The following is a 27,446-nucleotide window of genomic DNA, read 5'->3' on the forward strand; positions in this document are numbered from 1 at the left end:
AAACAAGCCTCAGCAGGAATCAGAGTTCTTGGGGCTTCAGGACCAAGTCGGTGAGCTCAACTTCATGTTGGGAAGAGCTGTCTCCAGTACATTGACCTCAGTGGGCTGAGTCACTGCAGCCTCTACCCCATCTTGCTTCCACCAACAGCACCCCAGAGGCCCAAGAACAGATAGGTTTTTTTTTTTCTCTCTGTATTGGACTCACATATGACTAGGTCCCAGCTCCAACACTATACTCACATAAAAGGGTTTTTTTTTGTAAGGTTTATTTATTTTTATTAGAAAGGCAGATTACAGAGAGAAGGAGAGACAGAGAGGAAGATCTTCCATCCGATGATTCACTCCCCAAGTGAGCACAACGGCCGGTGCTGCGCCGATCCGAAGCCGGGAACCAGGAACCTCTTCCAGGTCTCCCACATGGGTGTAGGTCCCAAAGCCTTGGGCTGTCCTTGACTGCTTTCCCAGGCCACAAGCAGGGAGCTGGATGGGAAACAGGGCTGCCGGGACTAGAACCGGCCCCCATATGGGATCCTGGCGAGGACTTTTAACCATTACACTATCGCGCCAGGCCCTAGCGTAAATATTCACAGAACGGTGCCAGCCTGAGACCAAGACGAGCACTGCCTTTTCGGGATGGCATCACTGTATGCAATGGTATCAAATGAACACTTGCCACAACACAGATGCAGAACTCAAAAGGAAAATCTTCATCTAAGGGGCAGAACTAGTAAGGAAACAATTGGAAAACAAGGGGGATAGAGCCAATGTGAGAAACTTTGAAACACAAGAGACCTCTGGTAGCTGTGGAATGTGGAGAAGAATGGGTGGAATCATTAGACTGGAACACAAGTAACCAATACAACAAATCATGCAACAAACCAAAGGCAACTGACCTGTGGACAGATGGCTGAAGTCAAAAGCCCTAGAAAATTTTTATTTAAAATGTAAATTCCTGTATATTGAAAAAAAAAAAAACAGTCCACCAAAAAATCTGTTAGAATACGCTGCTTTAGTAGCTTCCAGTTCCAAAGTGAACATACAAAAAAACAAGCTAAAATTTTTATGTAAATAATGAACCATCAAAACAGAAATGAGAAATTTCATTCATACTAGCCATAATAAACAAATATTTAGGAATAAATGTAGAAAAAGAAACAAATATCTCTATAAGGAAAATTACGAAGCATGGGTGAATGAAAACATCAAGGACAAAGGAAAAATGAGAAGCTAGTCTTTGCTCACTGATCGCAATAATTGATATAATTTAAATGTTTATACTAGCTAAAGCGATCTAGAGATTCAACGCAATCTCTGTCAAAATACCAATGACATTCTCTACAGATTTAGAGAAAAACATCCCGGGGCCAGCGTGAGGGTGCAGCAGACTAAGTCACTGCCTGCGACACCAGCTTTCTATATTGTTGTAGGCTAGGTTGGGCTTCACATTCCTTTTCTAAGGCAAGCATTCTAAGTATACACAAAAATACTACTAACACAGTTAAAAAGTTTACTTGATTTTTAAAGATTAATTTTTATTTTTATTTTTATTGGAAAGTCAGATATACAGAGAGGAGGAGAGACAGAGAGGAAGATCTTCCATCCACGGATTCACTCCCCAAGCGGCCACAATGGTCAGATCTGCACGAATCCGAAGCTAGGAGCCAGGAATCTCCTCGAGGTCTCGCACACGGGTACAGGGTCCCAAGGCTTTGGGCCGTGCTCTACTGCTTTCTCAGGTCACAAGCAGGGAGCTAGATGGGAAGTGGAGCCATATGGGATCCCAGCGAGGACTTCAGCCACTAGGCTACTGTGTTGGGCCCTAGATAATTGTCTAAATTAAAAATTTAAAAAGGGAAATGCCTGTGTGCTTCAGTATTGGTGCCAAAATTTGACAAACTTTGTGTCATATCTTTGTTAAACAAATGGCTAAGAATAACGTAGTACTGTAGTTGTAATGATATGATTCCATTAAAAGTTGTATATATGGAGTTCACATTTTATTTGTTTATTGTTTATAGCCCTTGCCTATATTCCTGTTGAAATATCATCCTTTTATCCTTTAATCGTTGAAGTCTTTATTTCGTAGAGCATTAAACTTATGACTTTGATGTAATTTTAAAATGTCATCTCAAGAACAATAAGTAAATAAATGGTTAAACACAAAAGTACCTACTCTATCATTTCTTCTTGCTTCATGGCTGCAGCACTAGTACTAACTGGGGCAGGAATTTATTCAATCAACTCATTATTTAAAAGCAACAGAATGCAAATTCCTTGGCTTGTGAGATCCAATATATCAGTGTCTTGCTAAGGCCAAAATATTTGAGCATTTAAGACACTCTAGGAAGAAACTGTCCCCGGGGAGGGTTAAGAATCTTTGACCCGGCCATAACATAACTAACGGAGGTTTCCAAATCGCTTTTAATACTCCAAGGCTGGTCCACCACAAGCCCTCTCTTGGCTCCTGACCCCAGGCTCTGGGACGAAGCAATGCTTTGACCGGAAACGGGAGCATTTCCAAAACAGTTTGAATTCGGCAGAGGCCAGAGAGAATCCCAGCTCCTATCGCGTCAGCATCCACAACGCGGTGGGCGGCGCGAGACGCGCCGGGAGCTGTAGTCCGCAACGCGGTCCCGCGCCTGCGCCCTGTGCAGTTGCGAGAGAGCTCGGAGAGCTGTGGGCGCTGAGGCGGTGAGTCCCGGGCGGCCAGAGGGCGTGGCCGTCCCTGGGGCGCGGGCGCGGGTAACGGGGCTCCCTTCACCGACCCGAGCTGTGCCAGCTGGTGAACTGCAGCTGTGCCCCGGGCGGCGGGCGCCGGCGGCTCTCGGCGGGTGCCACGAGGAGCGAGGGGGCTGCGGGCCCCTATCCGGGCAGGGTCTCGCCGCTGCTCCTCGAGACCTGGCGAGGCCTTCCCGGGAGTCCCGTGAGACTGGGCGCACCCCTCGGGGTGGTGGGGTCGTTATAGCTCAGAAGCACTCGGGGACCACGCCCGCGACGCCGGCTTCGAATTTTAAACCCGCTTTTAAGGTTCTTTAGGGACGTGTCACTCTTGCTGTTCCCCAAGCCCTCTTCGACACAAGGCTTTACTCATAGGGCCTGTGAAGGGGTTCATTACAGGGTGGCTTGGGAGATAAACCACTGGCCTTGTAGTAGAATGACCTTTTCATTGGAAAGGGCCCGTGGAAAGAAACGCGGAGTTTCCTCCTGGCTGGCGTGGGGGTGGGGGGTCTAGGTTTTGGGTTAGTTGCAGGAGAGCCGGCCAGTTGTGAAACTGGAAGGAATTAATGGGTGGATCCGCAGCCAAAACCAGCAGTTCCTGGACATTCTCCGGGCGACGGTTAGAAGCCTGGGCTCCGGAAATAGAAGCTTCCTAGGAAGGAATCCTGGGCGGGAGTGAACGTTAGTTCAGCATTTCCTGTGTGCCAGGTTTACAACTACTGGATTGCCATGCAGTTGCATTGGAACAGGACATTTTAGGAAGTAGCTGCATTGATTTTCCTAACACTGCAGGCGGGGTCCTGCGTGTCAGGATACACGGCTGGGCAGGTTATCAGACTTGAACTCATCTGCCTCTACAATTGGTCATGAAATGTGCTCAAGGGCCATGTCGGGGAACAGAGTGTGCAGTTTAGTAGAAAGCTTGGGAGAATGGGAGTCATGAATATTTTTTTGTCCGTAGTCGCCTTCAGGGGAAAGACACCAGCCTGCCTCAGCAAGTGCAGAGAGAGGAGCCACTGCGCAGCAGCAGGTACAGGTGTGCGCATGTGCTTTGCACTTTCGATGATTTCAGACATTTGATTGCAGGAGACTATGGTTTCTTATCTCTGCTTCATTTCTTTTCTGGCATGGTCTATGTGATCTTGGACAAATTATTCAATCTCCCTAAGCCTCAAACCTCAAATTCCCTGTCAGGATTCAAGGGATGATACTAGGACCCACAGGTAAAGGGAATTAAACTAATATAAGAAGATGCTTAAAAATAATACCTGGCTGGTGGTATAAGTGTCTTTCATTATGAATGAAGAGTAAATTCCTCATGGCCTGGTCTGCTGCAGTATGTTTTTATCATAGCAGAGCCTCTTGAAATACTATTGCAGAATGAGGAACTGCACATGCTTTACATGCAGACAAATGAAGACTTGGTGATTTTTCTATCCTTGCAAACATGAGTATGCCTAAATTCATTGTAATTGAAAACTATAAAGGGATATTTAAATGAGAACGCTTTTGGTCTAATAGTTAAGATACTCCTATCTGTATCGGAGTCCATGCTTTTTCCATTTCCTTGAGACACATACATTCCCAATACAAGACAGCTAGAACTAGACTGGGAGTAGGTTAGATGCCAGCAAATCTGTGTTTTATTTCTCAGTAGAGTTCTTAGATGTGCAACCATGAAAATCTGCACCAAGCAGTCCAAGAAAAGGTTCTTAAAGATTTATTTATTGTTTGAAAGGCAAAATGACAGCAGCACAGGAAGATGGAGAGAAAGGAACCAATCTGAAATCCAATGGCTCACTTCCTAAATGCCCGCAACAGCCAGGGCTGAGCCAGGCCGAAGCCACGAATGCAGAGCTCCACCTAGATCCACGCACATGGCAGGGACCTAAGTGTGCTGCTTTCCCAGGCTTATTAGCAAGATACTAGATCAGAAGCAGAGTGACCAGGACTCGAACCAGTACTTGAATATGGAACATGGGCATATGCATATACAGATTTGCAGTGGCAGCTTAATCTGTTCTAACAATAGAACTTTGAAGTGATACCTGTTCACCGTTTGGAATTTGCTTGTATGACTATGAAACTATGTTTTTAATTAAGCCTGAATTGTGACATGGGATGTTTGGATGTAATTTTAAACAGCATAATTTTGGATGGTTTATGGATGAGCTTCGATAAGTAAAACTTTGAAATCATATTTTAAAAATACCATTGTATGTATATTTTTTCGGGAAATAAGTCTGTAACTTGTTAGGTTAACAAAAGCATCAGAAAGATTTTATGAATTGCTCATATGTGTTTGATAAAAAAATACCTAAGTTAAGGACATCAAGTATGCCTTTTATAAAGTCTGCTATTTCCCATTTTTCCCTGTCCTCAGCTGCAGGTGACTCCCACAGGATTACAGAAAGAAATTGTAAGCTGAGACCTCAGGCAAAGATCAACTGTAAACTTCTGGAAAGTGAGAATGGCTGTGGCCCTGGGCTGTGCGATCCAGGCCTCCTTGAATCAGGGCTCTGTGCTTCAGGAGTACGACACTGACTGTGAGGTCTTCAGGCAGCGCTTCAGGCAGTTCCAGTATAGAGAAGCAGCCGGGCCTCACGAAGCTTTCAACAAACTCTGGGAGCTTTGCTGTCAATGGCTAAAGCCAAAAATGCGTTCTAAGGAACAAATCCTGGAGTTGCTTGTGTTGGAGCAGTTTCTGACTATTTTGCCTACGGAGATAGAGACCTGGGTGAGGGAGCACTGCCCTGAGAATAGAGAAAGAGTTGTGTCACTAATAGAAGAGTTACAGAGAGAACTTGATGTACCAGAGCCACAGGTGAGAAAAAAGTGGGGGATCTTTCTTTTGGGGCCAAAGGAAGTGGTGAAGGAAACATAGAGTAGGGCAGACCTTTTGTCTTTGTCTTTACCCAGCCTCCAGATAACGTTCACAGTCCTTTTCCTTTCTCTGTCTTGCTGGAATCAGCATGTCACTCAGTCTCCATACTGTCAGGCCCAACCCCTTTGTAGAACACATGCTGAGTAATGACCTCTTTAGTACCTTCAAGAAGTCTGTAGACTTCTACCCAGCACCTACTTCCTAATTGCATACCTACACCAAGCTGAATGATTACTGTATTGCTCAGTGGCCTGTGCACTGAATCTGAACAGTACCTGTTTGTAAGCATCCTGATAGCTGACAGTGGTCTTTCCTGTTCAAGGTTAGTTTTTAAAAAGTGAGAGAAATGACCTGCAAAGCCTTATGTGTTTACCCTCTGATTACGTACAGAAAAAGGTTGGGGACCCTGAATCATGCATGTATATTCAAGAGGGAACTAACGCAAAGGAAATGTAGTTGGATATGAATTAATACACACTTCTGCAAATATGTGATTGGGCTCAGCTATCACAGGAGAACTCTTGAAAGTTTTCTGTGGCCTGAATTTATGTTTATAGGCACTGCACATGCATAGCCAGTCATTCTGACTGCCCTGCTCCAAAACCGTGAGCGGTGTACCTGCTCCTCATCTGATTTTCCAAAGGGGCAAAAAAGTCTGGGTACATGCGAGCTGTAAGCTGTGAAATGTTCCTTTAATTGTCCTAGTACTACATTGCTAGAAAATTCAAGTCATGCTTGAATTGCTAGAACTAGCCCATCTTTATCTTATCAGCAGGTTGCATTCTTGGGAGGTTCTCATTACCTCCATGGATGTTTGAAGGGGACATTTCACAGTTTGTAGGGACCTGCAACACTTCTGTATTGTGGAAGATACTTGCATCTCTGGTGCAGTATATTCTTATTCTTATAACCTGCCAGTATATCCACAATGCCAAGGAGCTCAGAGCACTTCGCTCTGTTCAGAATACCTGGTGGCATAAGGCCCGGGAGGTTAAAAAAAAAAAAAAAAAGGCCCTCAGCTTCGGGAAAAGCTGGTCTTGCAGAGAACAGAGGTTCTGTGGGAGTTATTACCCTCTGTGCCGACAGCTGGCCTGAATGGGGGCCAGCAGAGGATTTAGGGGTTTCTTTCTGCCTTGTTAGTTTTGTTTTGTGTAGTTTTTATCTTCACATGGGCTAGACATGGATTTCCTACTATAGAAGCCACTAGTCATACATGGTTTTGGAGGAGTACAAACATACAGCACATGCAAAAGAGATAGTAAGAAAGAAAATATAGTGGGTAAAATATCTCACTAATAATTGCTTATGTTGATTACTTGCTGAATTCTTAATACTTTGCATTGGATTAGATAAGACACTAAGGTTGACTTCATATATTCTTTAAATTGTACTCATGTAACCACTGGGCAATATAAAATAATGTGTATAGCTCACATTAAATTTCTGCTAGTCTTAAGTTTCTGAGTTGCTATAAATGAGAGAATGATGGATTTGTGTCTCACAGGTGGACATGCAGGACATGCTTTTGGAAGAACTGACACCAGTGGGAATGGAACCTCTGCCGCCAAGTGTGCACCTGGAATCGCCTGAGCTCCAGGTCATGGCACCTGTCCAGGAGGCCGCAGTGACAGAGCCCTGGATCACACAGGCAGGACCTCAAGAGCTGAACTATGGTGCTGCTGAAGAGTGTCAGCCCTTTCTGGACCCTGGTAAGGCAAGAATTTCCTATCATTTCTTTTGTTTTTGTTTTAAAGAAAAGTCTTTTTATTTATTTGTATAAAGTGAACAGATTTCACATATTTCACAATGCATATTTAGCAGCATAGTGATGCTTCCCACACTGCCCTCCACATAACCCACATAGCTTCACCCCCCCACCAAAGACTTCTCTTTCCTTATATCTATTTGTTTTTTCTAATTTTTACAGTAACATATTTTCATTTTACTTCACAGTCACAGGCTAGACATTCCATTAGGCAAACGTATCAACATATAGCAAGTAGATGATTAAATGTGAAGAAAAATAGACCCCTGCTATTCCTCATGAGTATAGACATATAAGGCTTTTCTTCACAGCTTGTTAATGTGATGTATCGATTTATGTATGTTGAACCATCCCTCCATACCAGGAATAAATCCCACTCGGTCTGAGCGAATGAGCTCTCTGATGTGTTGTTGGATTTGATTACCTACAGTTTTGCTGAGGATTTTTAGATCTATGTTCATCAGGGATGATGGTCTATAGTTTCTCTTTTTATTCTTTTTCTGGTTTAGGATTCAGTGATGCTGGCCTCATAGAAAGAGTTAGGGAAGATTCCCTTTCAGTTGTTTTGAGTAGTTTGAGATGAACTCAAATTAGATCTTGAAGAGTTTACTATAATTCATCAATGAAGCTATCAGATCCTGGGTTTTTCTTTGTTGGGAGTGTCTTTAATATTGACTCAACCTCCAACTTGGTTATTGATCTGTTTAGGTTTTCTATGTCATCCTGACTCAACTTAGGTAGACTGTATGTTCGTAAATCTGTCCGTTTATCTGCATTTTCCAATTTGATGGCATGTAGCTTTCTGTTGTGATTCCTGATAAATCTTTGTATATCTGTGGTGACTGGTGACTGTTGTTTTATCTCTTCTGATTTTATTAATTTTGGTTTTCCTCTTTTTTTCTGGTTAATTTGGGCAATGGTCAATCAATTTTGTTTATTTTTCCAAAAAGCCAGTTTTTCAATTCACTGATTTATATATATATATATATATGTTTTTGTTTCAATATGTGTATTTCTTCTCTTTAATTATTTCCTTCTTCCTACTAACTTTAGGTGTGGTTTTGCTTTTTCTAGGTCCTTGAGATGCCTTGATTGGTCATTTATTTGATGCCTTTCTTGCATCTTTTTTTTTCTAAAGGATTTATTTATTTTTCTCTAGAAAGGCAGATTTATAGAGAGGAGGAGACAGAGAAAGATCTTGCATCTATTGGTACACTTCTCCAGTGGCTACAATGGTCAGAACTGAGCTGATCCTAAACCAGGATCCAGGAGCTTCTTCTGGGTCTCTTTATGTGGGTGCAGGGTACCAATGACTTAGGCCATCCTCCACTGCTTTTCCACACCATAAGCAGCAAGCTGGATCAGAAGTAGAGCAGCTGGGACATGAACTGGCACCCATATGGGATGCCCATGCCCCACTAGGAGATTTTCTACCTTCACAGTCTCTAGTTCTGTGTGTAGCATATCTTTATTATCATTTACAGGCTTGGGTGGGTGGTGGCAAATTCTTTAAATTTCTGTTTGTTTTGCAATGTGTTAGATTTTGTTTTTTGTGTAAATAAGAGATTTGCTAGGATGATCTTGAGTTGTTTTCTTTTCTTTAGGATGGGGACTGTGTCTCTTTATTCTCTTCTAGCCTGTAGGGTTTCTGATGAGAAATCAGCTATTAGTCTAATTAGGGACCTTCTGAAAGTAAACAGCAGTTTCTCCCATACACTTTTTTATAATTTCCTGTTTCTGATCCTGCCTAATAGGAATTCTTTGTGCTTCCTGCACATGGGTGTCCCTTTCTTTCTACATGTTAGGAAAGTTGTCTACTATTTTGCTGGATAGGCCTTCTAGTTCATTCTTTATTCACGTTGAGAAATTCCTGACATATAAATGTTTGGTTACCTGATGATGACCCATAAATCTTGAACACTGCTTTTCAAAAATCTTTTGTGCCAAAATGAACTTACCTTTTAATTCTGTTTTCCTTAAACTTTTTGAGTTCCTATATATGATATTGTTATTTATGTTCCAATCTTTATATCACCTACATTTCAAAGTTTGTTAACACATACTAAAAAATCTTTACTTGTTTATATGCTTTTGCCTGAAGAAAATAGTAAAACATAGCTAGTATTACTTAATTGCAATTCTGTCTGCTTTCAAGTCCGTATTGTTAATTTGCTCTTTTTTCAACATTGTAGGTAACTAAAAAGTATCACCAGTATTTATCTTGGATTAATATTTTGTGCTCTGAAACAAATGGAAATTAAGTGAATTTTAAAAAGGTAGATAGATTTATTAATGAATCAAGGATAAAATATAAATTTGGAGGGAAGGAAATTAACCCTACTGTCATAATTGTTTAAAGTAATATAATATGCTTTACAAAATAATGTAAATCTTGGTGTTCTTAATGTTAGCTTAACCTTTTGAAGTTTTTATTTTTTCTAATTAAAACATCTTTGATTTATGAGATACTTCTCAAAATTCCTGGAAACATGTATTATGGAAAAAGAATGCATGGATTTTGAAAACTTTCTGCACCAAAATAGGCATCTTTTACTTCTGTTTTTTCACAAACTTTTGAAATATATTCATGTGTCACATGAAGTACATTGTATTGTAAAATGAGTTCAAAACACAAGATCCTGAATGAGTAGAAAACAAACTTTTAAATAATTAAAGAAGGCAGTTGATTTTGTGTAAACATGTTAATGTTTTTCTGCCAACACAAATGTGAAATGTGCACACACACATCCTTACGTGTGTATAAGGGGATTTCAAAAACTTTGTGGTTGTTCATGGATTTCAAAAAATGTTTGCACTAAAATACCTATATTTTAATTACATTTCAATGATTTTTTTATAATATACTCATATATTTTTCACTAAATTATAATCATTTAACCTACAGCAAATATACACACATTCATTACAAAACAGAAAAGCACTTAAGTGAAAACTGCAGAGTGATCTGAAGAAATAATATAAAAGCTTCCTCATTTAAATTCAAACCAGATACTGCAGATACTGGATGTGTCCAATAATATTATAAAGTTTGCAGTCAGAAAGAAAAAAAGGACATGGGACACTGGTCTTAAGAATCTAAAATATACCATGTGATCTTTGAAAACATGGAAATCAGTATCAGAGAAGTAAAATTTGCACACATTTTCCATTGTCAAAGCTTTGGGTTTTTCATTTCACTTGATGATATTTTATTTGGCATATATGTGAAATATCATAGATGATATCTTTGGCGATGAACGATGAAAGATAAACATTAAAAAGTCAACCTTAGATCTGACAAATGCTATCTGTAAAACATCAGAATGTTCTTGTAATTTATATTTATTCAGTTTGTAACACCAAACAGTTTCCCATCAGGTAATATCTAACTCATTACTACTACAGTAATGGCTTTCTTGGTGCAGCAGAGACTTCATGATATAATCTCTGTTGATGGGGCTCAGTACATGTCATTCCTGAGCATAGGATACGGGGTGGTAGTCATCAACGAAGCACCTTTTTTGTTAAGCAGCAATTGCTCTTTGTTTGTAGTGAATCACGTAATAAATTACCCCTAAAACTTAACAGCTTAAAGTCATTAGGAATTTGGGAGTTCTGGGTGTTTCTGGCTCAACAGTTTTTCTCATAGTTGCTGTCAACTATGCTGTCACCTGTAACTAGCGAGAACCTTCAGTTCCTTGCCTAAGGGAACTTTATCACAGGCTGCTTGTTTGTCCTCGTGATAGATCAGCAGGCTTGCCCTGTAGGCCAAAAACTTACTCAAGAGGAAAGCAAGGAGCATGCCGCAATGCTGTCTTCTTCTTCTTTTTTTTTTTTAAGATTTTCTTTTTAATTGAAAGGCAGATTTACATAGAGAAGGAGAGACACAAAGAAAGATATCTTCCATCCACTAGTTCACTCCCCAAATGGCCACAACTGCCAGAACCGAGCCAATCTAAAACCAAGAGCGAGAAACCAGGAATTTCTTTCAAGTCTCCCACCTTGGTTAGAGTGGCCCAAGGACTTGAGCAATCCTGTGCTGCCTTCCTAGACCATAATCAGGGAGCTGGATTTGAAATGAAACCAGCCAGAACATGAACTGCACCCATATGGAATGCTAGTGCTTGAAGCCTGTTGATCCACTGCACCGGCCCCACAACAGTACTTCAGTAACTGAGTCATACACCATCGTTTCTGTCATGTTCTATAATTGGAAGAGAATTGCTAAGTCCAATTCACACCCCGGGGGGGGGGGGGAACGTAAAAAATAAATGTCCACCTATCAAAAGGAAGAATATCAATAAATTTGGGAACATGTTTTCATATGCACCCTGTGCTTCCATGGACCTACTGGGTTTTTTTTTTTAGATTGTTTTATTTCATTGAAAGGCAGAGTTAGACAGCAAGAAAGAAGCTGAAACAGAGACAAAGAGAAGTCTTCTATCCACTGCTTTACTCCCCAAATGGCTGTAACACCTGGGGCTGATCCAGGATGAAGCCAAGAGCCTGACACTCTATCCTGGTCTCCCCTATGGCTCTAAGAGGCCCGAGTACCTGAGCCAGCATCAGCTGCTTTTCCAGGTACATTAACAAGGAGCTGTGTCAGAAATGGAGCAGCTGGGCCCGGCAGGGTGGCCTAGTGCCTAAAGTCCTCGCCTTGAACGTGCCAGGATCCCATATGGGCGCCGGTTCTAATCCCGGCAGCTCCACTTCCCATCCAGCTCCCTGCTTGTGGCCTGGGAAAGCAGTCGAGGACAGCCCAATGCCTTGGGACTCTGCACCCGTGTGGGAGACCTGGAAGAGGCTCCTGGCTCCGGATCAGCGCAGCACCGGCCATTGTGGCTACTTTGGGAGTGAATCATCAGACGGAAGATCTTTCTCTCTGTCCCTCCTCCTCTCTGTATATCTGACTTTGCAACAGAAAACAAATAAATCTTTTTTAAAAAGAAAGAAATGGAGCAGCTGAGACTTAAACTCGAGTTCATATAGCATGCTGGCATTGCAGGCAGTTGCTTAGCCAGTGTACCACAACACTGGAAGGAAAGTGAAGCCTTTTGGAAATGGCATTAGGAGTATGATGCTGAGGGTGAGGAACCACAATGAAAATACCCGAGCCTTCTTGTTTGCTGCTGTACAGAAAATAGTAACCCAAAATGGAGACCAAACAGAATGTACATGAGACACACCTGCCTGACATTTTGACTAAGTTAAGTTTCCTTTTATCTCAAGAATCAGGGCTCTGGATCTGGTTTCAAAGCATCATTTAGTGAAAAATGCAACCTGACGACTTCAGTTGGGGAGTGAATCAGCAGATGGAAGATCTTCCTCTCTGTCTCTCCTGCTCTCTGTATATCTAACTTTGCAATTAAAAAAAAAAAAAACTTTGAAGTTATGCTCTGTAGGATAGGAATAGCCATATGGATAGTTCCTGTGATTCCCAAAATTCTTTTTCCTGACTTTTATATTGGTATCTTCTGGACTGCCATGGTTTTCTGCTACTCTAATGCTTTGCTTCTTTTTTTTTAAAGATTTATTTATTTTTAAAGTCAGATATGCAGAGAGGAGGAGAGACAGAGAGGAAGATCTTATGTCCGATGATTCACTCCCCAAGTAAGCCGCAACGGCTGGTGCTGCGCCAATCCGAAGCCGGGAACCAGGAACCTCGAACCTCTTCCAGGTCTCCCTCGTGGGTGCAGTGTCCCAATGCATTGGGCCATCCTCGACTGCTTTCCCAGGCCACAAGCAGGGAGCTGGATGGGAAGTGGAGCTGCCGGGATTAGAACCGGCGCCCATATGGGATCCTGGCACATTCAAGGCAAGGACTTTAGCTGCTAGGCAACGCCGCCGGGCCCCAATTCTTTGCTTCTTGATCTCTTCCTGCCTTCAGTTTCCTCTCCGACTTTACTTGGTAGATTTCTTTGATCCTTTATCCCTCAGTTTACTTTTTAACCTACACCACATGCCACTCTTATTTTTCAAATCAAAACATCTTATTTTTATAATTTGAAAGCTATTGCTTTTTCCCCTTGGAAATATAAAGTAATTTATTTTGAATTACTTCCTTGGATTTACTATAATGTAATTAAAATTTGATTGGGGGAGGGGGGTCCTGCATTGTGGTACAGCAAATAAAACAGCTGCCTGTAATGTTGGCTTCCCATTTGAGTGCTAGTTCAAGCCACAGGCGCCCTCTTCTAATCCAGCTCCCCACTAATGTGCCTGGGAAAGCAGGGGTTGATGGTCCAAGAATGCAGGTCCCTATCGTCCATGTGGGAGACCCAGATGAAGCTCCTGGCTCCTGACTTCTGCCTGGCACAGCCCCTGCTTTTGCAACCATTTGGGAATGAACTGGCAAATGGAAAATATTTCTCACTTTGGCTTTCAAATAAATCTTTAAAATTAACAAAAATTTCTTTCAGAGCAACTTGAATCATTCTGGTTTGCTAATATTATCTAATGATGTTAACATTTAAACATTTTCATACATTTGGATCTTTTTGACAGCTTTAATGAAATATATAATTCACATATCATACATTATCACTCATTTAGATGCATAATTCAATGTTTCCGGTGTATTCAAAGATGTATAGCTATCACCATGGTCAATTTTAGCACATTTTCATCACCTCAACGAGAAACTACTGTTTAGCTGCTACCACTTATGCCCCCATTTTTCCCATTCCAAGCAACTGCTAATCAGTTTTCTTTCTATATATTTACCTCTCCTGGACAGTACATATAAATGGAACCATAAATATGTGAGCCTCTGTGAACAGCTTTTTTACTTACTGTCATATTTTCGAGGGTAATCCGTACTATAACATGCATCAGTAATTTATCCCTTGATATGATTGAATAATCCACTGTGAGATTGTACTATTCTTTGTTTATCTATTTATCATTTGCTGAGCAAATTATTTCCACCTTACAATATCATGAGTGATGCTGCTATAAAAATTTAGGTGCAAGTATTTTCGTGGACATGTATTCTCATTTCTCTTGAGAATATACTTAAGAGATACTCAGTGTAGCTGCTGGGCACACCGATACCTCTGTTTAAACTTCTAAGGGGCTTCCATGCTTTCCAAAATGGTTGCAATCTTTTGTATTTCCCCCAGCAATGTGGGAGGATTCTGATTTCTCCACATACTGGACAATATTGATTATTATTTGGACATTTTTTTTCTATCCTAGGTGTGAAGGAGGTAGCTCATCGTGTTCTCTATTTGCATTTATTCAAATACTCATGATGTGGAACATCTTTTCATGTGCTAATTGGTCATGTGTCTATTTTCATTACATTCCGTTCCCTTATCCATTTTAATTGAATTATTTATTTCTCATTGTTGAATTTTATGTGTTCTATATAATGTAGGTAAATCTTCTGTGCTAGATGATTTGCATTCCACAAAAGTCTCTTAAAAACATGTTATGTTTTTACCATTATGGATCTTTTCGTTTTCTTGATAGTATCCTTTATGGCACAAGTTTTAAAATTGTTTTTTTTTTTTTTAGGTATTTTTTTTTATTGATTACATTGCATTATGTGACACAGTTTTATAGGTACTGGGATTCCCACCACCCCTCCCCAAACCCTCCCACCATGGTGGATTCCTCCACCTTGTTGCATAACCACAGTTCAAGTTCAGTTGAGATTCCCTCATTGCAAGCGTATACCAAACATAGAGTCCAGCATCTTATTGTCCAGATAAGTTCATCAGTTTCTTGGGGAGACCATCTCTGGTCTGAAGGTAGAGCCGGCAGGGTGGTTTTGATAGTTCAACAGCTCTGAATTGCTGCCACTCTCACCACTCCAAGCACGATGCAGTCGTTGGAGAATTGTTGATGAAGCTATATTTAACTGTTTGTCATTGTTGTCTGTGCTTTTGACATGTAATCAACTAATGTTCAATCCAAGGTATCAGAAATTTCCTCCTATATTTTTTCTAAGAGTTTCTTATTTTGTTTTTGTTTTATTTTAGAGTTTACATTAACAATTTTGATCTATTTCTCATTAACTTTTCTGGTGTAGAAGGTAGGAATCCAAATTTTTAATACCAGATCAAGCTAATATAATGTGTTGTTTCAGCATGATTTGTTTTAAGAATTGTTCTCTTCACATAGACTGTCTTTGTAACTCTTGTCAAAAGTCAGTTGACTCTTTCGGGGTCGAGCAGAGAGGCCGAGCGCGCTTCCCTGGTGTCCAGTCGGGGTTCAGCGTGGCCTCAGTGGGCGGCTTCCCGAGGTACGGCTGGGCGGGCCCACGGGGAGCGGCGCGGGGCCCAGCCTGTGATGAGTCGCTCTTTCTGACACCTCGTATGACAGCTGCTCCTGCAGCCTGATTACGCCGTGAAGCTGAGGCTTGAAAAAAAAAAATAAGTCAGTTGACTGCATGTACATGGATATTTTTGGATTGTCACTCCTATAGATGTATTTATTTATTCTTACAGAACTATTATACTGCCTTGCTTTGAAATAAATTTTGAAATCTGAAATCTTACCATTTTAATCTTACAATTTTATTTGGGTATGTGACCATTTCATATTTCATATAATATTTCAAGCCAGTTTATCAGTTTCGTTAAGGAGATAGATTGGGATAATGATAGTAGATATATTATGTCTGTGAATCTATTTGTTCAGTATTGTCATAATAGAAATTTTCAATTTTGTGATGTACAAACCTGAGGTGTTTTTCCATTTATTTAGATTTTTTTGATTTCTTACATTAGTGTTTGTAGTTCTCAGAATATAAATTTTACAGTGATTTTGAGATTTTAAATATTTAATTTTTGTTAATATTATTAATTGTATTCGTAACTTCATTTTTGGATTGTTCATTGGAAGCATGTAGAATTACAGTTGAGTTTTGTTTGTCAGTCTTGTAGCCTACAGACTCACTGAACTTGTTTTTTTGTTGTGATTGTTTCATATGCTAGATGACTTCTGTGAAGAGTCAGCATTACTTCCTTTGCCCCAAACTCAATGCTCAATACCTTTTATTTGTTTTGTCTCAATTTTCTGGTGCAATATTGAATAAAGGTGTCTAATTCTTTGTTTTGCTTTTGAGCTCAGAGAAAATGTATTTAGTCTTTCACTAATAATTATGTTGCTAACTGGATTTTTATTATTTTCTTTTATCAGGATGGGGAAGTTTCATTTGATTGCTAATTTGAGTGTTTTTTATTATTATTATTATTATTAATTATTTTGCATTATGTGACAAATGTCAATGAGCTAATCACAGGTTGTGGTTAAGAACTTGCCTTTTTTTTTTTTTTAACATACTGGTTACTCACAACCATGTCAATTCCATAATGTTGCAAACAGCTGTTGGTGTTATATTGGGACTGTTAATTGACTGGGATATTTTACCAGCTCTAACTTCGGACCAGAAATGGTCTCCCCGAGTGTTGTTTTTTTATTTGTTTGTTTTTTACACAAAACAAGGGTGAATTTTGGTTAAATTTTCTGCATCTTTTGATAGGATAATGCAGTTCTTACTTGCCATTCTATTGTAATGGGATAGTACACCATAATTTATGAATAGTAAACCTGTCTTGCATATCTAATATGTGAATCCTGGTGTATGTTTTTAAATATTTTAGTGTACATGACTTGCTAGTATTTTAAGGTTTTTGCTTACATATTAATAAGAAATATTGGTCTAGTTTCCTTTTCTTTTACTCTTTGTATGGTTTTGTTACCATGGTAATAACTACCTCATAGAATGAGTTGGGAAGTCTTTTCCCCAGTAGTGTTTACATTTGTGAAGAATTGTGATTTTCGCTTGCATTGCTTATCCTATAGACATACTATTTAAGAAATTGTGGTGTTTTCCAAGATCATAAAGATTAGTACATATACTGACATCCAAGAGTTTTATGGCTGTATTACCAATGTTGGAATCATCAATCCACTTGAATTAATTTTTGTACGTGTTATGACATAGGGGACCGATGTCAGTGATTTGCATGTTGATACCTAGTTGTATGAGGATCCTTTGTTATAATAATAATTCTTTCCCCATCAGATTTTCTTGACACCTTTATTAAAAATCTATTATAACTACAAATGTAAAGACTTATTCCTGGAACTTCAATTCTCTTCTGTTTTTTTTCTTTCTTTCATTATGCCAGAAAAGTAAGTTACAAAGTCTTTAGTTTCTTCTTACTGCAAGAAGATACGATTTAGAATCAGTGTTAATTGTTTAAATGTCTGACAGAATTCAGCAGTGAAGCTATAGTGTTTCTTTTTGGATGTGTTTTTATTATCATTTAAATTATTTTACTTGTTTGAGGTCTATTCTATACTTTCTGTTTATTCTAAAAAAAAAAAAAAATTATGGGCCCGGCATGGTAAAGTCGGCCTTGCGTATGTTGGGATCCCATATGGGCACCAGTTCATATCCTGGCTGCTCCACTTCCCTTCCAGCTCCCTGCTGTGGCCTGGGAAAGCAGTCAAGGATGACCCAAAGCCTTGGGACCCTATACCCACGTGGAAGATCCAGAGGAGGCTCCTGGCTCCTGGCTTCAGATTGGCTCAGCTCCGGCTGTTGCAGCCATTTGGGGAGTGAACTGGAAGATGGAAGATCTTTCTGACTTTCCAATGAGTAAAAAATAAACCTTTTTTAAAAGATTTATTTTTATTGGAAAGTCAGAGTTAAAGAGAACATGAGAGAGAAAGAGAGAATCTCCCATTCCCCGGTTCATTCTGCAGATAATCAGTGTCTTTCACACAAGTAGCAGAGGCCCAAACATTTGGGCCATGTTCTGCTTTTTTCAGGCCATTATCAAGGAACTAGATGGGAAATGAAGCAGCTGGGACATGGACCAGTGTCCATTTGGGATGGCAGCAGCTTGGCCTGCTGTGTCACAGTGCTAGCCACTTTCTTTATGTTTTCTGCTAGTAGTTTCCTAGTTTCAAATCTTATGTTTAGATCTCTGATCCATTTTTAGTTGATTTCTGTATCAAGCGAAATGTAGAAGTCTTATTTCAAACTTTAGTACATGGAAATCCAGTTTTCTCAGCACCATTTATTAAATAGGCTGTCATTTTTTCCAGGGAGTGTTTTTAGCACCTTTAGCAAGATAAATTTGCAACAAATGCATGGATATATGTCTGGTATTTCTGTTCTGTTCCATTGGAGTGTGTGTCCATTTTTATGGTTATACCACTGCATTTCACCACTCTTTTAGGAAGAACTAACAACAGTTCTTTCTTCCAAAAAGCCAAAAGGGGAAGATCGCTTCCAAACTCATTTTACAAAGCAGTGTTACCTTGCTTCTAAAACCATACAAAGACACAACAGCAAAACTATAGGCCAATATCCCTGATTAACATTGATGCAAAAACTCTCAAGAAAACAGAATCAGCAACCCATCAAAAACATCGTGCGCCCTCACCAAGTGGACTTTTTCCCAGGGGGGCAGAGATGTTTTGATATATGCAAATCAGTAAACATAATGCATCGTATCAGTAGATTGAAGGATAAAGCATTTCAGTCTTAAAAATACAGAAAAGGGGCCCGGCGGCATGGCCTAGCGGCTAAAGTCCTCGCTTTGAAAGCCCCGGGATCCCATATGGGCGCCGGTTCTAATCCCGGCAGCTCCACTTCCCATCCAGCTCCCTGCTTGTGGCCTGGGAAAGCAGTTGAGGACGGCCCAATGCATTGGGACACTGCACCCGCGTGGGAGACCCGGAAGAGGTTCCTGGTTCCCGGCTTCGGATTGGCGCGCACCGGCCCGTTGCGGCTCACTTGGGGAGTGAATCATTGGAAGGAAGATCTTCCTCTCTGTCTCTCCTCCTCTCTGTATATCTGGCTGTAATAAAACGAATAAATCTTTAAAAAAAAATACAGAAAAGGCATTTGGTGAAATGGAAAAATCCCCTCATCATTAAAAAAAAACTTGAGCAAATCAAATACAGAAGAAATATACCTCAGCACAATAAAGGCTCTAGTTGACAAGCTCACAGCAAACATTAAATTGAGAAAAGCTGAAATCATTTCTACTGAATAAGGATGTGAATTCTTATCACTCTTAATATAGTTCAGATAGTGTTATCCAGCGCCATTAAGCAAAAGGAAGAAATTAAAAGCATATAAATGGGAGGAAATTAAATTATTCTTGACTGAAGATGACATAATTCTATTAAGAGAAGAACCATTAGGACTCCACCAAGAGACTATTAAAACTGATAGGCGGGGCCCGGCACTGTGGCCTAGCGGCTAAAGTCCTCGCCTTGAAAGCCCCGGGATCCCATATGGGCGCCGGTTCTAATCCCAGCAGCTCCACTTCCCATCCAGCTCCCTGCTTGTGGCCTGGGAAAGCAGTTGAGGACGGCCCAAAGCCTTGGGACCCTGCACCAGCGTGGGAGACCTGGAAGAGGTTCCTGGTTCCGGCTTCGGATCAGCGCAGCACCAGCCGTTGCGGTCACTTGGGGAGTGAATCATCAGATGGAAGATCTTCCTCTCTGTCTCTCCTCTCTGTATATTTGACTTTGTAATAAAATAAATAAATCTTTAAAATAACCTAATAAGTGAATTTAGAAAAGTTGCAGGATAACAAAATTAGCACACAAAAATAATTGGTCTTTTTATATACCAAAAACAAGCTCACTAATGAAGAACTTAGAAGAACAATCCTACCCACTATAACTACACAAATAACTGAATACCTAGGGATAAACTTTACCACGATGTGAAAAAATCTAGACAGCATTAATTACAAAACACTAAAATGTAAACACATTCCATGTTCATTGCTTGGAAGTTCATAGATTACTATTATTAAAATGTCCATGCAACCAAAAGCAATTTACAGGTTCATTGAAATCCTCATCAAAATGCTAATGTCATTCTTTACAGAATTAGGGGGAAAGTCTCAAAATTTATATGGAAAAACAAAAGACCCTGAAATAGCCAAAGCAATCTTGAATAAGAACAAAACTGAAAGTATTGCAATACCAGATTTCAAGTCATGCTTCTACAACCAAAACAGCATTGTTCCGCTATCTAAAAATATTTCTAATTTCAGTTTTTATTTTTTCTTTGGTTGGTTAGGAATGTGTTATTCAATGTCCACATTATTCATGAGATTCCCAAATTTCTTTCTGTTATTACTTCTATTGTTCTATTTTAGTGGGAGACTTTACTTTGCAATTATTGTTTTATATTCAGAACCTTTGTTCTATGATGTTGCACCATATGCGTCCTGGAGAATTTTCTGTGTGCACTTGGGAAGAATGGGCATTCTGCTGTTGTTAGTGGAGTGGTCTGTGAATATCTATTATATTTAATTGGTTTATATTATTTTCTATAACTTCTGTTATTGATCTTCTGTTTTGATTTTCTATCCATTGTGCAAGGGTTGTTCAAATGTACACCTACTATTTTTGAATTGTCTAGTTCCATTTCTGTTGGTTTTGTTGCATGTATTTTGGTATTCCATGATTAAGTATATTTGTGGTTATAATTATTGTATCTTGCTACTGTGTTGGTTCTTTTATCATTTATAAGTACCCTTTTTACCTATAATAACATTTTACATGGCTGTCTTATGGTATCTGTTTTGTCCCTTTGCTTTTAATCTGTTTGTAACTTAGAGTCTAAACGTGTCTTGGGGCCTGCGCCATAACATAGTAGGCTAAGCTTCCGCCTGTGTTGCTGACATCCTATGTGGGCACAGTACATGTCCCAATTGCTCTACTTCTGATCCTGCTCTCTGCTAATGTCCTGGGAAAGCAGTGGAGGATAGCTCAAGTCTTTGGGTGCCTGCACCCACTTGGGAGACCCAGAGGGAGCTGCTGCTTCCTGGCTTTGGATCAGCTCAACTCTGGCCCTTGTGGCCATTTGGAGAATGGGTGGAAGATTCTCTCTCTCTCTCTCTCTCTGCCTCTTTTTGTCTCTCTCTCTCTCTAATTTTTCCTTTCAAATAAAAATCTTTAAAAAGTGAAGTATGTCTTGTAGGTAGTATATAGTTGAAACATTGTTTGTCCAGTCCAATATTCTCTGCCTTTTGTTTAAGTTATTTAATCCATCTCCATGTAAGCTTATTTATTAATTTTTCTTTGAGACAGAGATTAATCTCCCATCTGCTGGTTCACTCCCCAAAGTGGGAGTGTGAATGGAGACAGATTATGAACCTGGGATCTAGAGACTCAGTACAGGCTTCCCATGTGGGTGACAGAAACTCAGTCATTTGAAGCACAATTCCTGCTTTCCAGGATCCACATTAGCAAGTGCCTGGGTTTAGGAGCTGGAGACAGCTACTAAATCCAGCTGCTGAAGCAGGTACTCCAATGTGAGATGCAGATGCCCTAACCAGCAACTTAACCGCTAAGCCAGAGGGCTGTCCTTAATCTTATTTATTGGATTTGCATCTGCCCTTTTTTATTTTCTGTATATATCATGTCTTTCTTCTTCTGTTCCTCTTTTACTACTTTCTTTTGCATTAAGTAAATATTTCAAGTGTAATATTTTGCTTCAATGAATTTTAAATATTATAAATGTTGTTTCATTAGTGACTGGTCTGGGATTTATATTGTGTATCTTAACCCACAATTGGTTTCAGAGTTATATTAACTTAATGCCATCAAGATATAAAAATATTGTCATATATATATCTAATCCTCCTTTCCCCCTTATTTGTGGTATTATTATCATGCATGATAAAGTGTCATAAACCCAGCAAAACACCATTATTATTACTTTATAAAATTGCAATCGTTTTAAAGAGCGTCTTCGAGAATTCTTTCTTTTGAAAGAAGAGTCTTTAAAAGTTGGTTCTCTTGAGAGAAGATAGGAAAACAACTATATATGAAAGGCTTTGTTACATTAACATTATCATTTCTGCCTTTTTTCATTTGTTCCAAAGAAATTGGGTTGCCCACCAGGCTCATTTCTCTAGGCCAATGGACTTTGCCCTTACACACCACACCTTATTTATATTTTTATTGGCAAATATATTACATTTTTATATGTTATATGCACAGAAGACACTATCTACACAATTTTATTTAAATTGTCCTTTCAAATTGCATAATTACCTCGACTTTTGCTGGGTTTTAAATTTTTTTTAATGTGAGTTCAAATTACCATCTGAGGATACTTGCATTCTGACTGAGAAAGTTCTACTAGTATTTCTTGTCAGACAAAGCTCATAGCAATACATTTTTCAGTTTATTCTCTCAGGAATATCTATTTCAAACTGCCTGCAAAAAACAGCTTTTCTGGATAAAAGATTCTTGGTGCATGATTTTCATTTTTCTTTAAGCACTTGGACTATGTTATGTTGCTATCTTCTTGCCTCCCTTGTTTCTGGTGAGAACTTTTAAAATCTCATTGGTATTTCCCTATGAGTGATGAGTCACGTTTTTCTTGCTGTCTTTCAAGGGTTTATCCTTTTATGTAATTTTTAGAATCTGTGGGTCTCCTTGTGGTTATCCTACTTGGAACTCATTGAACTTCTGAAATGTGTAAATTCATATTTTTTCAGTACGTTTGGTGGAATTTGAAATCAGTATTTCTTCAGATATTTTTTCTGGTCCCACAAAACCAACTGTTACTCCAGAATGACTTAATCATGCCAAGAGGGATAACATATTAACATAAGTAATGCCTGGCAACACACAAGCTCTAAATAAGCACTCAAAGAAATAACAATAAAAGTCCCTGGGGATGACACCGGATTAGAATAATATCCAAGTTAAATGTTCAGTTCCCAACAGAAATTATGAGGAAGGCATGATGCCAGGAAAGTCTGATCCATAAATTGGAAAAACATAAAAGGTACGGGGGGGGGGGGCAGAATGTGTTTGTGAGAGTTGTTAGACTGCATTGGTAAAGACTTTGTGACTGCAGACAAAATAAAAATACTTGGAAGGCAAGTTAATGTTAATATGCCATGTGTTCAAAAAATCAGCTTAAAATTTGGAACAACCTGTGATAAGTCAAACTGCAGTTTTTCCCTTTTTTTGTTGTGGCCAGAATATCCACTACCAAAGCTTGATGTGAACTTCCCATTGGAGCAAAGAGAAGAACCATGGGTTAAGGAGCTAGAGGATTCCAAAGAAATGAAGCAATTACTTGATTCTAAGATAGGTAAGTAATGGCTCATTGATATGGTAGGGAACAAAGTAGAATTAACCTTACTCAGTCTACAGTTTGGATTTTTGTTTAGCAACTGTTCTATTCCTTCTTAGTCATTTACTATAACTCTTCATTTTCCCTTTCTCCGTGGAGATAATAGCATCTGCAATTTCTATTTCCTCTCCCAGGTTTTGAGATTGGGTTGGAAAACGAAGAAGATACCTCAAAACAGAAAAAACTGGAGAATATGTATCCATTTATTGTAACTTTAGATGGGAATGCTCTCCAGGGTCCCATTTTGGAAAAAGAATATGAGCAGTTAGAAAATCAGTGGGAGCCCCCTCCAGAGGACTTACAGCCGGATTTAACCAAGCTTGTAGATAATCAGACCCCGACTGCAGGAGAGGCAGCTGAGAGCTCCAACTTGGAAGAACCTCTCAACCCTAAATCACCTAAGAAAAAGACCCCAGGAGAGAAACCTCACCAATGCCCGCAGTGTGAAAAATGTTTTGCTCGGAAGTCACAGCTTACTGGGCATCAGAGAATTCATTCAGGAGAGGAACCTCACAAATGCCCTGAATGTGGGAAAAGATTCCTTCGTAGTTCAGACCTTTATCGACACCAACGGCTTCACACAGGGGAAAGACCCTATGAGTGTACTGTGTGTAAGAAGCGCTTTACTCGGCGCTCACATCTTATTGGGCACCAGAGAACCCATTCTGAAGAAGAAACGTACAAATGCCTGGAGTGCGGGAAAACTTTTTGTCATGGATCAAGTCTTAAAAGACATCTGAAAACCCATACAGGTGAAAAACCGCATAGATGCCCTAACTGTGGGAAAAGTTTTAGTCGACTGGCAGCACTTACTCTGCATCAGCAAACACACACTGAAGAAAGACCTTTCAAGTGTAGTTACTGTGGGAAAAGCTTTAGACAGAGACCGAGCCTTGTCATCCATCTAAGAATTCATACTGGAGAGAAGCCATATAAGTGTAGTCATTGTTCAAAAAGCTTCAGGCAGCGAGCAGGCCTTATTATGCACCAAGTCACTCACTTTAAAGGACTTCTTTAAGAATTGTTAAGGGAAACAGATGCTACAGATGTTAACACTAACTCAAAAAAAGAAAATCTTAGCCTATACTGTAGCATATTTGTCTTGCAAGAACCTCTTTGACCTTTATAGCAGGCTTTTTTTTTTTTCTTTTGCTGTTTTTAAAATCCTATCTTCCAAGGTATTTGAGTTTAAGAGTATCCACCTAGTCTTACAACTTTCCTATATTTTATTTTTTCTGTCTAGAATCCTTATTTTTTTATTACAATGAAAAACCTTGTGTTCCAAGACAACCATTTCACAGCTTTAGCATAAAGCCTGTGACTGGTGAGAATTTTCAGAAACCATTTCTCTCGGACACCTCTGTTATAGCAGTACCATAATTTTTTTAAAGATTTGTTTTAATTTTATTGGAAAGTCAGGAATACCAAGAGGAGGAGAGACAGAGAGGAAGATCTTCCGTCCGTTGATTCACTCCCCAAGTGACTGCAATGGGTGGAGCTGCACTGATCTGAAGCCAGGAGCCAGGAAGCTCTTCCAGGTCTCCCACAGGGGTGCAGGGTCCCAAGACTTTGGACTGTCCTCGACTGCTTTCCCAGGACACAAGGAGGGAGCTGGATGGAAAACAGGGCTGCCGGGATCTGAACCCAGGGCCATATGGGATACTGGAGCGTGCAAGGTGAGGACTTTAGCCACTAGGCTACCATGCTGGGCCCAGCAGTGCCATAATTATTCTGTATCTTAGTAAAGTTAGTTGTATTAGATGAGATCTTTAAGTGTGCCTGATGTGACAAAAGGGAAACCTTGAACTTTGTCAAGCAGGATAAGTGTGTCAGGAACACAAGGATGAAGGATGTATGTGATTTGTTAGGTTCTGAATTATTTCTATTGAAACATTTTTATATTTAAGGAAATTAAGATTTTTACTTTTATTTTGGGATTTTATAAAGTTTTATACTCTGGTTGAAACAGTTTCGATTTGGTAGTTGATTGTGCTCACAGAGTAAGTAAGATCTCTGTGGAAGAATCTACTTGACAATCTTGTATCAGTAGAATCTCATTTCAGTTAGAATCCCTGAAGAATGCACAGCTTTTAACTCTTCTTTGGTATGCAGTGCATTGAAGTTTTATCCATTCCAGTTCTACGTTTCCCTAATAACATATCGTAGAACACATGGTTCTATAAGAGAATTTTACAAATGTTGGGAATCACTGCCTGCTGTTTCTCCTTCCTAGACCCATAGTGCACATTAGCAAATGAGAATATCTGTGAGGTCCTCTAGGAAAGGGAGGAAATGTCTTTTGGCTCAGTGTTTCTGAAATCTACTTGACCCCCATAACCTTTTTCATATACACCCAGTACCAATCCAGAGAGCTAGTATTCTCCAGATAACCCTTGGAGCACACTGCCTTAAGCAAACATTTCTTTCATTCTCAGTATATTTCTGTTATTCCCAAACCTAGTTATCTCCAGTTGTTTCAAGGGTATTATAAAACATTTTTAACCGTATATGGCTTTGGTATCATATACACACACAGACACATGATTTTAGGGAGGTAAAGATCACTTATTCAGATAATTTATAAGCTTCTCAGTGATTTTTACTCTTTGAATTTTCTTATACATACACTACTACTTATATAAATGTCCTTATATATTCATGTTAACAACTCAAGTTCCCGTAACCAAGGAAAAATTCTTACTATCAGTTAAAGCTGTTAATATGTGAAAATATCCATTGAGCCTTCCTTGTTTGTTATAAAATGCAAGAATTGGGCATTTAAGCATTTTCCCTTTGTGAAGGTATATAGTCATCCAGTCCTTGAATTAGAGTTATGGAAAGTATATCTATTCCATTGAACTTCTTAGGAATGAGATATAAGTATTTGGGAAGGGATATATTATGTGCCTAATTAGTCCTGTTCTAGACTTAATGATAAAGAAATATAAAATATGTCAGGCTCATAAGGAGTTTATATCATTAATTAAACAAGAGTTGGGAAACAAATGGAGAACAAAGCAAGAGAGTTTATAATAAAGTGCCAAATCCTATCAAGTGCTAGAGCCAGGATGTGTCTTTAATTCTTGACATCTAGGTCCCTGTATAATGCTGCTATAATTCTGGGGTTAAAACTAAGATCCCAGTAGCAATAAACCTGTAACATGGGAGGAGTCTGAATGTAGACGTAAAAAATAATACTGAATGTAATGGCTTCTCTTTTCTCTCTTGTGGACTTGCATTCAAACCATAACAGTGCCTTAGAATGGATGTGCCCAACTGCTCTGTATTTATGCAATTTATACAATATTTTAATAAAGTGAAAATGCACATGCTCTTTCTGCTTTGTTTGCATTAATTCATTATTTCACCAATATAGGACTGCAAGCACCACAATTGACTTTATTTTATTTTTGATCATGTTTACATCGTTGATTGGGGTGGCGAAGGTTGAGAATTATGGGAAAGTGGATGAGACCATTGTTTCTAATTTTCTTTTTCTTCTTCCTGGATTTGGGGAAAAAGAGTAGATAAGGGGAGAAGCCTCACCTGGTCTCCCTTCCACCTCAGTACCCAGGGATGGGGAACGGTCACCCAGTATCCCAATGTCCCCAATGTGGATCATGCTCCAAGGGTTCTGCTGAAGTGGTTTTGATAGTTCTGAAATGCTGCCGATCTTGCTGTACCAAGGATGAGGGAAACTTTCCAAAGTCCATTGCTGACATAGTCCACCTAGAGTCTTCGTTTGCCCAGATAGTTGCTATCAACGCTTGGTTGGGCTACTTGGCCAATTGGTTCTGCCCTCCTTCCTCTGTTGTGGTACCAGATGTCTTCTGCAGGCCCCAATGAAATATCATATCCTCTGCCAAGATCAACAAAATTATACTTCAACACAACAAATGGCTAAATACTAAAATGAAATAGATATGAGACAG

The 27,446-nt window shown here is 39.5% G+C and overlaps 1 protein-coding gene and 1 non-coding gene across 2 annotated transcripts; both read left to right on the forward strand.

The window, feature by feature from the left end:
* Nucleotides 1-2,660: 2,660 nt before the first annotated feature.
* Nucleotides 2,661-26,848, forward strand: ZNF449 (zinc finger protein 449). The gene is made up of 6 exons (XM_058658990.1): nt 2,661-2,691; nt 3,680-3,748; nt 5,102-5,542; nt 7,107-7,311; nt 23,359-23,472; nt 23,649-26,848. Exons 3-6 carry the CDS (start codon nt 5,189-5,191, stop codon nt 24,530-24,532), a joined length of 1,557 nt encoding a protein of 518 aa, XP_058514973.1. The 5' UTR covers nt 2,661-2,691; nt 3,680-3,748; nt 5,102-5,188; the 3' UTR covers nt 24,533-26,848.
* On the forward strand, nt 15,655-15,734 carry LOC118760545 (small nucleolar RNA SNORD60). The gene has a single exon (XR_004996848.1). It is a non-coding gene; the product is annotated as a small nucleolar RNA SNORD60 (small nucleolar RNA).
* Nucleotides 26,849-27,446: the final 598 nt, after the last annotated feature.

This window comes from Ochotona princeps, chromosome X (genome assembly GCF_030435755.1).
Source record: "Ochotona princeps isolate mOchPri1 chromosome X, mOchPri1.hap1, whole genome shotgun sequence".
Lineage (NCBI taxonomy): Eukaryota > Metazoa > Chordata > Mammalia > Lagomorpha > Ochotonidae > Ochotona > Ochotona princeps.

Bases quoted from the DNA above. Each gene is read 5' to 3' on its own strand.
- ZNF449 (XM_058658990.1), top strand. From the start codon at position 5,189: ATGGCTGTGGCCCTGGGCTGTGCGATCCAGGCCTCCTTGAATCAGGGC. The intron at 7,312-23,358 runs GTAAGGCAAGAA...TGTTGTGGCCAG, and splicing joins TCAGCCCTTTCTGGACCCTG to AATATCCACTACCAAAGCTT. The intron at 23,473-23,648 runs GTAAGTAATGGC...TTCCTCTCCCAG, and splicing joins ATTACTTGATTCTAAGATAG to GTTTTGAGATTGGGTTGGAA.